At 42.4% G+C, this 12,913-nt stretch overlaps 1 protein-coding gene across 1 annotated transcript in view; it reads left to right on the top strand.

Annotated features, from left to right (window-relative positions):
* Nucleotides 1-12,913, top strand: part of ADGRA3 (adhesion G protein-coupled receptor A3) — a gene marked incomplete at its 5' end in the record, with an annotated part of 118,762 nt that overhangs the window by 27,979 nt on the left and 77,870 nt on the right. Inside the window, one exon of the mRNA XM_025205586.1 lies at nt 10,083-10,154. Coding sequence (XP_025061371.1) covers nt 10,083-10,154 — 72 coding nt within the window. The remainder of the gene's footprint in view (nt 1-10,082; nt 10,155-12,913) is intronic.

Raw genomic sequence — 12,913 nt, 5'->3', positions numbered from 1 at the left:
CACCCCAGGCTCTGGACTGGATCCAGACCTCAGTGGCTCCTCTTGTCCTGGATCCATGAGGCCACATTTGGACAGTACTGTGGATCTGAGGGTATTAGGCAGCATGGAGCTGGGAGCTTGTGTCTACAAGGAGCTGGGGACATGGAGCTCTGGCCAGGCAGTCATGGAACCAGGGGCATGCGGTGGCATGGAGCTGCATTCAGCCAGAGCTCCATGTCATGCTCCTGGCTCCTTGTGGATGCATGTCTCTGGCTTCATCCTACATGAATGTGGCTCTGTACAGCTGCACATCCCTGGGCCCCTACCTACTGCATGGCCCTGGCATGGCCAACTGGGCTGGATGCAGTTCTGCAGGCTGTATGTTTAACATACACTCCAGATGGGTGTGCATGTGCCTCTTGCCCCATCTCAAATCCCTTTGAGATGGGGCAAGAGGCACGTGTGGGGAGAAAATTAGACCCCTGGATATGCAGGGGTCTAAAAAACCTGAAGTTTAACATTGTAGATATATCAATAAAACATTGTCCAACTGATTGCTGTCTCTCTGTCTCTGTCTGTCTCTCTCTTTATAGTGGCCTTTTGTTTTAATTGTGGAGGAACTTGGATTTGGGGGTATTTTACAGAGTGACTGGGATTTTTTTTTTATCAGGGATTTTTCAGTTTTCCAATAGTGAACACCAGAATTCCTGCTACAGAGGCCAGTGGCAGGACCCTGCCTGCTCAGAGCTGGCACCTGGGGCCCAGCTGGCTGTGGCTGACCTCCTGCCCAAATGGGGCCAGGAGGGCATGCTTTGGCAGGTCAAAGCAGGCCACTACACCCAGAACGTCTTCCGGGCAATAGCTGTACAGGTAGCTGGGCAGGGTGCACACGTGGCAGTAGTGCCACACACTGGCGGCTCGCCCAGAGGGGCAGAGGCCTGGCAGGTGCGCAGCAGGTCACAGCCAGGCAGCAGCCCCCACTGCCAGACCCCTGAAGTGGGTAGAGGGTGCAGGGAACTCTCAGGGCTGCTTCAGCAGTCCAGCTGGCACAAGGGGTAGTGTCCCCAGGTACCAATTGCCTGGGCCCCAGAAGCTCCTGAGAGTGAGTAGCCCTGAGCTACTTGCCAGGTCAGCTTTTTGTACTGCTGTGGCCAGGACAGGGCAGCTTTTTATACTGCTGGGAACAGCACAGGTGCTGGCCCAGGGGTCTAGCTCCCCCTGGCTGCAGATCCGGGAGGAACCAGGCAGGGTTATTTTGCCCCAAGCAGCACAATTTGCTCCTCAACAAAGTGCATGTCCGAGCATGTGCGCTGAGGCAAAAAGCCCCGGCTCAAATTTGCACTGCTTCTAATTTGAGCTGTTGCAAGCGCATGTGCTTGCATGTGTGGATGCGCCCCTGTTGTCTTATGCAACATCCCTAAACACTTCAAGTAATGCATAGATTGCATATATTAGTACCAGGTTGTAAACTGTATTTTTTTTAAACATTACATTTATAACATTTTTAGGAGTGATGAAATATCTTAGATTTTTACAGTGCTCCATAAAATCTATCATTTATTGTACTAACCATTTATGGATGACTATCTAACAACCTCTGCAGAGAAAATACTAAATTTGACCGACTGTAATTTGTTCACCACACTCCAGAGAGAGATTTACTCTCTGAACAAAGATTTGGCCACTCCAGCATGCTATTTTACTCATAATGTAAAAAATAAAAATAAAAAGCAATACAAACAAACAAAAAATCCTATGGAATGTATAATATTTATTTAGTTTTAATACAAACAGTTGAAGCTATGTTCTGTGTGGTTTTTCTACTCTATGTTGAGTAGGTCTTCTGAAAATTAAATGGATATTTCACTGTAATATATTTTTAACTTTGCTAGAGTCCTGTGAGCCGTATAACACCTGCTCAAGAGTCTATACTACTTTTTTTCCAACTTGCTCCATCACAGAAAATGATTTACATATAAAAGCTAAAGAAAAAGAGGCCACATAACTTCAGTGTCTGTGATACTGTGCCTTGCTTGCTTTCAGAAATATGTTTCTTTGTACAAACCATTAAGCCTTTCTCTGTTTGTTTCCTCCAGAGATCCACCAAGACTCATAGAATCATAGAAAATTAGAGTTGGGAGCGTCCTGGGAGAGCCCCAAGGGGTCAGCCAGTCAAACCTCTACTCAAATCAGGATCATTCCCAACTAGATCATCCCAACCAAGGTTTTGTCTAGCCAGGTCTTAAAACCCTCGAAAGAGGGAGAGTCCCCAGCCACTCTACTCTGGGTAACCTGTTCTAGTGTTTTACTACCTTCCTAGTGAAAGAGTTTTTCCTAATATCTAACATAAACTTCCCCCACTGCAGCTTGAGATCATTGCTCCTTGTTCTGGTAGACTCAAAAGTGTATGTTTACATACAGTGCCATACAGAGGTATTTGTGCTAGCTTTGGTGCAGAAGGCAGTATAACTGTTAGCGTGGCACTCTGCCCTACATATTAACTCAGGCGGAGTGCTGCACTAATGCAGCTGCACAGATACCTGAACTAGCTTGTACGTTGTGCCATATAGACATAGCCAGGTATCTCAGAGACTTTGGATAAAAAAAACATGTTTAAGTGTTGTATTCAGTCTTTCATATTTTTGGAGTCATAAATACATGTAGTGATTGTTATTTCTCAAAGTGAGCTACCATAGTTCCAGGATTCATATTTGGTGAACCCTTCATTTCTGCACTTTCTAGTTCCCTGTCTGCTGGGCAGGTGAAATAACTGTTCTTCACTGTGCTTTTTTCTGCCAGATTGCAAGGGATGGGATTTTCTGGTATTTTATGTTTAATCATCTTGGCAACTGAAATGTGTGCAAAATTGCGTCTGGCCCCCTGGGGTACCACCCTTTCTAGGGTGCCGCTTAATATTAGCGCTGTTACGATTGCAGACATGATTCACAAGATAAACCCAGAGATTTCAAATAGGAATTCATAATGTTAAAAAGATTCCGGCCCATTTTGGTCTTTCTCAGTTCTTTGCAAGAAACAAATTGCTCTATTATTTTTCTGTAGTAAAAAAAATGAGTAGAAACTAAGACTTGACATATTCCAAGTGTGCCTTGAATTTCTGAGATGTGCCTTGAGTCTGGAGAGATTGAGAGTCAGTATTCTTTATCCTGCATCAGATTTTTTTTAAATGATTTTGCCCCTCACGTGCTTAATTATTTGGATCTCCTTCCTAGTAAATAGTTCTAGAATTTGCTTCTGGTGTCATTCAGAATTAAATTGATTTGATTTTTTTTTTTTTTTTTTTTTTTTTTTTTTTTTTAATTCAATACTGGCCCAGGCTCTCAATAGGAGTAAGGACAGACAAGACTGATTTTAATGTGGTTCATTTTGGGAAGGTTCTGAGAAGTAAGAAAGGCATTGGAGCTCTCTAGAAATTGGAAGAAAGCCCTCTATTTAATTTTACATTCTCTTCATCTTTAAAAGTTATCTTTGCAACCACAGGAGGCATAAATTATTTTTTAAGACAGCAGCCATCTAGGAGAACTTCCTATTTGCTGTTGTTGAGGAGTTTTCAGCTTCTGGAGATACAGTGATGAGGCTTCTGATTTGACTTGGCATCAGTATTTACCAAATTATTTTTAACACTTGGCTTCATTGAAGCTTATAGAAATAACCTATTTTTAAAAGACAAATATTATCAAAGTTAAGTGTAGTTTTGAAAACGCTCTTGTAAATGAAAATAAACAAGCATAACTGGCCTTGAAAAATCACAAATAGCATGCTGAATATTTTCTAGTGATGTTTTGAAAACTAATTTATTTGGAGAGGAAAACAAATTTTGTTGCAGAACAACAGAGGAAGTTAAATTACTTCCTCACTTGTTTAGCTAATAAAACGATTGCCATGGAAACTGGAAATATGTTGCCATTTTCAAGGGCATGCTGCAAATGATAACTTGTTAAAATATTTCTGAAATCACATATTGAAACAGTAACTGTGTAAATAATAGGTGTGCATGTATCTATTATAGCAGGGATGAGCAATTACTTGGGCTGGAGGGACTGTGGGCCAGCTAAAATCCCTTGGCAGGCCAGACCCAGCCCATGGGCTGTATTTTGCTCAACCCTATATTATAGAATTTATATTATTCAATGATAACATTGTTAAAAAAAATATGGTAAAATGCCCTTTTTACCATACTTGGACTTTAACATTTTAAAACCAGTCTAAGAAACTGAGAGCTTTGCAAATGTATGCAATAATACATTCCTTTGGAGTGTGTTTGTCTCACTGGATAGTTTGAGTTTGTGTCATAATATCAACCTGACACCTGCTGAAGTATTATGTTGAGCAGGAACTTGGATGTACATGTGTTCTGCCAAAATGTGAATAGTACAACAAAAATGACTTATAGTACCTTACCCACTTAAATGGTGCATTAATATAATTTGGCAGCTACTGCTTTGTACAGTTCTAGATGTCCTTGCAGGTGATTTCATTGGAACCTAAACCTTTCATCCACTCCATCTTCCACTTAAAAATATGGGAGCATATCTGTTTGAACTGTAATAAGTAATAGTATATTACTGTTTACTGCAAATAAGTAATCCAAAAAATCATATGAGCCACACAGGATAGATCAGGTACTGGAGAAAACTGTTTTTTCTGTAGTGTTATAGTCATGGAAAAAATAGATATAAATTATAGGCCAAAATTTATACTGTAGCAGAGTTTTAAATGTTATACTGCTGGCAGCAATTGATTGAGTATAAATTTAAGTATAATACTTGAACAATAATTTGTGTATAATTTTCTGGCTTCACAAGCAAAAGCTTGTGAAGATTCTTCCATTGTGTGCATTGCTTAACATGGGTTATTCTAAATGTTTTTTCCCCTTGTGGAACAATATACATATCCGATTTCAAACACTGAACAAATATAAAAATATAATTCTACATTTCCTTCAGGAAACTAAGCCCAGAGAGTTCACTGACCAAAGTAATCTTTTTCTGCAGCTGGCATGTCAAACATATGGGCTACCAGCAGGCCACTGGAAACTTTGTGATGGGGGGGACATGGCTTTCTGCAGAATCCTGGGCCCTTGGACCCTGGTGGACATGGTGATTGGCAGTCGGTGGGCATGTGAGGGCTGATAGAGCTTGGTTGACCTTTGGCTGCTTTGCCTGTTGCCACACTGCTGCCCTAGGTCCTTTGCTGCCAGTCCTGTTCCTGCCTGATGTTGGAGCTGCCATTCTATGGCCCATGTCCTGTGCTGGAGCTAGAGCTGTTGTCGTGGCAATGGGCACGTGGCAGCAATAGCTTAGGCATTGGCACAAGGCATATGGTGACAGCTGGAGCTCCCAGGTCAGAGCTGGAACTGCCACCACTGTGTACCAAGTTGGGGCCCTGTGGTTGAGATCCAGCCCTGGCACAAGGTGAGTTTGATGCCTCTGTCTTACAGCTTGTGGTTGATATTGAGTAGAAATATGAGTGAGTGTCTAGCGAGTAATTTAGTAGAGGTCCTCTATGCAGGTGTATTAACAGCAGTCTGCTACAGTAGTAGGACCATTATATTTTACCTAGTTTCCTCTGTTTTTATGTAACCCCATGAAAAATTTTTTAGTTTAAAGGTAAGTTTGTAATTTAAGGTTACTAAATGCTAATCCAAGGAGCACGTACATTGGTAATAACCAGCTATGGTTAACTATATAATTATGATACCAGTCTTAATGAATATTCCCGAACTGGGTGTTAAGTAATACAGACATCCCGCATCTTATGCGGGGGTTACGTTCCAAAGGCAGCGCGTAAAGGTGAAAATCACGTATAGTGAAATTGCATATTACTGTACCAGCGATGACTGCCTCTGCCTCCAAAACCTCCCGCCGCCACCGCGGAGCCACGCTTAGAGCTGTGCAGCCGGCGCGGAGGCGGTCACCAGTGGCAGCGTGGTGGTGGCCGGGCCTCCAGGTAAGCGGCAGCGCCGTGTGCAGACTTAAGCCCCGCCCCCCCTCCCCACCCACATATAGTTGAATTAGTGCAAGTTAAATGCGCATAAGATGCGGGATGCCTGTACTTAGACTTAATTCTGACTATGCTGGAATGATATTCCGACCCGTCAAGAACTGACTATTATATCTATTCACTCCAGGTAAGCGGCAGCGCCGTGTGCAGACTTAAGCCCCGCCCCCCCTCCCCACCCACATATAGTTGAATTAGTGCAAGTTAAATGCGCATAAGATGCGGGATGCCTGTACTTAGACTTAATTCTGACTATGCTGGAATGATATTCCGACCCGTCAAGAACTGACTATTATATCTATTCATAAAAAACAGATCTGTCTCATTAGGAACTACTATGGCTAGCATTGCTTTAATATTAATCATACTTCTGGTGAGCAAACACTACTGTATTTTATAGCCATACACATTTCACAGAAAGACAGGGTATATTTTACAATTTTTCATTTGGTCAGACAACACACAGAAGTCCTTAATCCCCCTTTCTTTAATTGGCATCTATAGTACATTTACCTACTTTAGGAAACAGGAAATTATCACTCCGTTTGTAAGTGATAATTTGTGCCCTATCTACAATAGGTTTGTATTTGTAAGTCCCTCTTTATTTACATAAGTAAATTGCCTAAACCTAGATCACTGTCTCAAGTTAATGTTTAAATCTTATGGGCTAATTAGTAGCTAACTTAAAAAGGAAGACTAAAAAATAAATTTAGGAAAGATTGTACAGACAGAAAATTTCAGTGAGGCCCATGATATACTTGAGGTTGGTTTAAAACTGCAGTTAACCATAGGAGGTTTCATAGTTTTTTTTAGGGACTGGAAGGAACCTTAGAGATCATTGGGTCCACCTCCCCTGCACTTGGGCAGGCAAGACTGCTGGGGTTAGATGGCCAAGATGAGCATCAAGACACTTTTTGAAGATTGCCAGGGTGGGTGACTGTACCACCTCTGGGGAGAACCTGTTCCAACACCTTAGTACTCAACTTGTAAAGAAGTTTTTTCTTATGTCTAATCTGAAGTGGTCTTCAATCAGGTTGTGCTTGTTGCTTCTAGTCGTCCTCTGGGGGGGCCTTGGTGAATAGTTGTTCTCCCAGGCCCTTATGTATTCCCCTGATACACTTACAGGCTGCCACCAAGTACCTTCTGAGTCTTCTCTTCTCCAGGCTGAACAGTCCCAAGTCTTTCAACCTCCCCTCATATGACCTGGTCTTTAGGCCTCTAAGCATGCACATGGCCCTCCTTTGGACTCTCTCAAGCTTCTCCACATCCTTCTTGAAGTGCAGCGCCAAGGGCTGGATGCAATACTCCAGCTGCAGTTTCACCAAGGCCAAGTAGAATGGGAGGATGACAACTTTAGCCTTGGTCAAGATACCTCAATAGATGCATGCTAGTGTTTGATTAGCTCTGCCAACTGCAGCAGTGCATTGGTGGCTCATGTTCATTTTGTTGTCTGTCATGACACCCAGGTCTTGTTCACTTGTGGTGCTGGCTAGCATAGCACTGCTGAATTTGTAAGTGTGTTGTGGATTATTTTTCTCCAGATGGAGCACTTTGTATTTCTCTGTATTGGGCAGACCTCAACCTGATGTTGTTTATCTCGCAAGCCTGTCTAGGTTGGTCCGTAGTGCTACCCTGTCCTGGAATGTGATCACACTCCCCCATGGCTTGGTGGCATTGACTAACTTGGCCAGTTTGCATTTAATACCCAAATCCAAATTGTTGATGAACATGCTGAATAGCACTGGTCCAAGTACTGAGACCTGAGGGATGCCACCTCCTGCCATGATGACTCAGTCCTGTCATAACTCAGGTTATTTCTGTATTTTATTTTTCTGAGTGCATAATATGCATTGACCTAGCAGTTATTCAAGTTCACTGTTAGCTAGTAGTTTTGTGTGTGTAGTAACTTAAAAAAAAATTAAAAGTCTTGAATAACATAAATGTTTCATGGAAGGTAACGGAGGGTGAGAATGTGGTGTGAAGTAGGCTTAGAAATGAAAACGTAGCTTTTTGAGAAGCATGAGAGTTATGAGGTTGTCAGGGAAGAGGGGGACAGCTGGTATTGGTGAAGAGAATAGGAGTTGGGAACAGGGCATAAGTAGAGGTGTGCCAATACATCGGTCTTTATTGTATCGACACTGAAAAAGGAAAATTGACATTATTGGGAATCAGCTTTTTTGGCTTATTTCGGCTGATTAATGTCACTGATAAATGCTGCTTGCATGTGCGCAGCTGCAGCATGTACGGGTCCAGGAATGCAGCCCGGTAGTGTGGAGAGCAGAGTTCAGCTGTAAATCTATTGGGAGAGAAGGGGTGGGGGGAAGGAAAGGGGCATGGCGGGGATGCAGATAGAGTCTCCCATGGTGGGGGAGGGAGTGGGGCTGGGGCAGGGGCAGGTGCTGCCCAGCTGGGGCCAGGCATGGGACAGAGCTGCAGCTTGTCAGGGGTGGGAGGTGGCTTCTGCGGCTACACGCACCACTGGGGGAGGCACAAGGGGCACATACCCCTTGGATCTGCACTCGGGGTGAGGGCGGGCTGCCTGGTGCAGCCTGGGAGAACCCTGGGCTCTTCCCAGCGGAGGGGCTGGGCCAGGGCTACGCTTGGGAATGGGCAGCGGTGGCGCTGGGAAGGGGGCTAAGGGGTGGGCTACACCCACCGCAAAATTTGCCATAGTCCCCTACTAGACCTGGCCTCACCTGCAGTGGCAGCCCACCCTTGCCCTGTGCAGATCTGGGGGGGCATGTGCCCCCCATGCCTTCTCTGGGGGTATGCACAGTGGTGAAAGCCACCCTACCCTCTGGACAAGCCGCTCGCGGCTCTGTCCCATACCCTTTGCAGCACCAGCTGGGCAGTACCTGTCTGTGCCCCAGCCCGACTCCCTTCCTTACTGCGGGGGCCTCGATCTGCGCCTTCCCCCCCCCTTCCCCCCCCCCCCCAAACAGTCTTACCAGCTGCTGGGCTTGCATATTGGCAGTCAGATAGGTATCGGTCAATATGGCTCATTAATTATCGGCCCAAAAAATCTTTATTGGCTCATCTGTAGGCATAAGGGAAACAGCAGAATATTACATGGAAGATAAAAAAGGCTTTGGAGGAGTGTAAGCATGACATTCTTTGAAGGTGGTAGGACAGACCTGGATGGTGGCAGGAGGATTGTGGTTTGGGTTATCCCATGCCTTCAAGGGAAGTATTTACTTGAAGATACTGATTATAGAAAGAATAGTTTGTACTAGGGTTGTCAAATTTAGTTGGCATATAAAAGTTCTGAGCTGAATACAGCTTTGGGACCAGTGGGAGCAGTATTAACTTCCACAGATGCCTGAGCTGTTGTGCTGGGTCAGGGAGTCACGGGGGATAACATGGCCATTTCTTGTGCTGCTGCCACTGAGAAGAATTCCCAGTAATCCAAGGAATATGGGGGAAGGGCCAGTGATGGTGATGTTAACTTCCACTGCTCCTTGAGCCACTGGACTTGGTGGTGTTAATGCTGCTACTCACTCCACCCCAAATTTCTGGCCCCTTCATGAGCCCCACAGGCTGGATAACAGCTGCACATGCCATGTATTTGACACAAGTTGATTATGACATAAACAGGACTATGTTAGTAGAACAAAGACTCGTGTGTGCGCGCATTTTTGGAAGCAGGATTCTGTCAGGAAATAGGTAAAAGTGTTGTTTTTTGGCTGCTCAGGGCAACTTGATGTAGGAGAGCAGAATGTGAAGAGGTAGGATTTTTATGTTTTTTCCCTGATTCCCTCTTTTGTCATGTGAGAGAGAGAATGACAAAATAACGAAATTTTGAAATTTTATTATACAAAAGTGCATGGTTGTTGTTGCTGTACTTGGTTTGTAAGCTCTTCTGGGCACCTAATGTGGGGAAACATCTGCTTTTGTTGGGTCTTCTGACCAGTGCCAGAACTATAAAGGTACTATGCCTTTAGGAATTTTATTAGATTTTGATACAAGCATCAATTTTTAAAAAATCTCATATTATTTACGGGGGGAGGGGGGAGAGAAAAAAAACCCATGTTAAATCTTACTGTTTTCCTAATTAGAAATTCTAACATCTTACTTTTTTTTTTCAGGATTCTGAGCAACAATAAAATAACAGAGTTGAAGAATGATTCCTTTATTGGATTAAGCGTTCTTGAAAGATTGTAAGCCCTACTTTAAAAATCATTTTCATTTACTTGATGTTTTATAATTTCACATTAATGCATATAAATAGTTATAGCTGAATAATTTATGTATGTAATTGTTCCCAATGAAATTTAAATTAACGTTGTCCATTACTAGAGGAGGAGTTTTACAAAAGCTATTTTATGAGACCGTGTTAAAAAAAATTCTGTGGCTGTCAGCCAGCCCAGTGCTTCATAGAAAATGACTAGAAAATTCATGATTGCCTAGTTATAGTGTCATTCTGAGGTAATGTTGGGGCATAGTCTCAGGGAAGCTGTTTAGACTACAATGATGTCACACTGAGTTTGCCTTATTGTTCTTTCCACTGGCATTCATAGAAAGGACAAAAAGGCAAAAACTGGCAAAGAAGAATGTGCTTGGGAAAAGGTTTGGTACTTCATAGCATAAAGGGGAGGAGGAATTAATTTCTTTTTACAGGGGAGGCAGATGAGAAAGAAGGTCTGCTTGGGAGCTGCTTTTTGCAGCCTGAAATTCTCCTTTTCCCTAAAGGTTCAGTATCATCTTGTGCATGGTAGCTGTTTTACAAAGCTCCTGTGTTTGCAATCTCCTGTACATGTTCTTTTTATGGCAAGAAAATAAGAATGGCCTTCAGCAGTAAAGGGGAAAGGGAGGGACCACTCATCGTCTAGATAAGAGGAAGCACCTTAGCTGTTTTTTGAGTGCACTGACTCCTTTCCCCTTGCGGGCAGTGCCAGTGCATGCATAATGATGATCAATTAGTGAGGTAGCAGGCCAGGGCTGGTAGGGTAGAAGTGAAATATTAGAAGAACAGTGATTTTTGCAGGCTAATTGACTGGAAAATAGCTGGTACCATTTTTTTTTCGCCTAGGAAGAATTCTGTAGGATTGTTGGCTTTAGGTAAATTTAGAAATACCTTGTGCAGCCTTCATGCAGATTACAAAAATATTGCAAAGGGAGCAGAAGGAAGATTGAATGTGTGGTACTCCTGAGACCATGTAGAGGAGCTGACTGTCCTCAACAAGTTTAGAGAAATTGCTGAGCATGCCTAGACAACAGACATTGTGGAAAGTGTCGTTTATCAGAAAAAAAAGTTCCTTACGCCTTGAGTTAATAGAGGAGGCTTGTAAACATTTTCCAGCAAGTGCTAGCACTGATTTGGCTCCTATGGTGTTAACAATGTTAGGAGCTGTAATGTAAAAGACTTGCTGGTTGCTGACAGCATGATAACCATTCTGTCATATAACTGCTCAGAAGGATTCCAAATTATAGTATTTATAGCTCCTGGCCTGTGTATACTAGGATTTCAAATACCAGTGGAATATTTTGAGCTTTTGCAAAATTTCTCTAACTTAAACTAAATTTTAGAAACGTACCAGAGAAGGAATTCAATTATCTACAAAGTATTTGGTTGCTCATCTACAAACAACTTTTGGTGTTCGATAGGTGAACTTACTATAGACTAGAAAATCCAAATAGAGAAGCAAACATCTGGAGAAATGAAAGTTAACTTCACAGATGAAAACTGCCTGATTAATAAGGAAAAACAAGCATCTTGACTAAAAAGAAGCATGGATGAAATCCTAGTTTCACTGAAAGCAATAGCAAAACTCCTCGTACTTAAGGGGGACCAGAATTTTAACCTAAATGTCTCAGCTGCCAGAACATTGGTTCTGATGCCTTTAGCCTGAAAGAGAAGTATAACCCAACAGACTGGATATTTGATTTAACTTATTAAAAGCACACAGTTACACACAAAATAGAATATGACAGTGTTATAAAAAATACATAAGCAAGAAAAAGTTTAGCAGACAGCAGCTATGGTTATATTTTTTTTATTTGTAATATTGAAGCGATACAATTACTGGGCTAACAAAATTTATTACTGTTAACCTTATTCTTCTCATTGTTTGCCTTTATTTGTTATACTTACTTGGATTCTTTCCTTAGTGTACCCTTTGAACTTGCAGGCGAGTTTGTCTTTCTTTGTGTTTGGTCAGAGGTTGATGGTGCAAACCCTGACCCTGACTGGGGCCTCTGTGTTACATTATGTTCATTGTAATTGCAATTGTAAATTGGTTGTGGGTAAACAAGCAGTGTGTTTTGATAGCTTATCACTTTCTACAAAGTGATGTGACTAACATCTGTCATATCTATTTCCCATATAATTCCCTCCCCAGGGAAGAACTATATAGGCGGTAGAATGTTTTGTTCTGGAAGGAGTTTGTTGGTACTGGTGTTCTTTTTCTTTGTGTTTTAGCAGAGGTGATTGAGAAGTTCATTTTACTCTTGGAATACAAGTTTGTGAGGTAATTTGTTTCTATGAGAGTTTGTACCACAGTTTTTGGTTGCCTCCCAAGTAAGCTCTGCTTCTCTAGCTTTATCTGTATTGTAAAAAATGCCATTATCCCTGAGAAGCAGTGTTATTCACCACATTCCAGTCTTCATTGCAGAGCTTGGGAAGCTTTCTTAGGTACTTTGGGCCCAGGGGATAGGGGTAGACAACATTTTTGCCCAGTGATGAAAAAAACGCAATGTAAGGTGCTGCTGGCATGCAAAAAAACCCAAAACTGGGTTGGGGCACATGGCAGGATGCACTGTATATTAATATAGTTAATAATTATTATAAATGTTGCTTTTTTACAGTAAAATCTTAAACCTGGTGACAGTAAATAAAATTTCATATACTACCCTTGTTGTGTATTCTTTTTTTGCTAAGCATGCTGTGATGAGAGAGAGAGAGAGAAAGAGGGAAAGA

Source organism: Alligator sinensis, unplaced genomic scaffold (genome assembly GCF_000455745.1).
Source record: "Alligator sinensis unplaced genomic scaffold, ASM45574v1 scaffold745_1, whole genome shotgun sequence".
In the NCBI taxonomy this organism is placed as follows: domain Eukaryota; kingdom Metazoa; phylum Chordata; order Crocodylia; family Alligatoridae; genus Alligator; species Alligator sinensis.
Note: the sequence above shows the minus strand (reverse complement) of the source record. Positions and strands in the feature narration are given on the sequence as shown.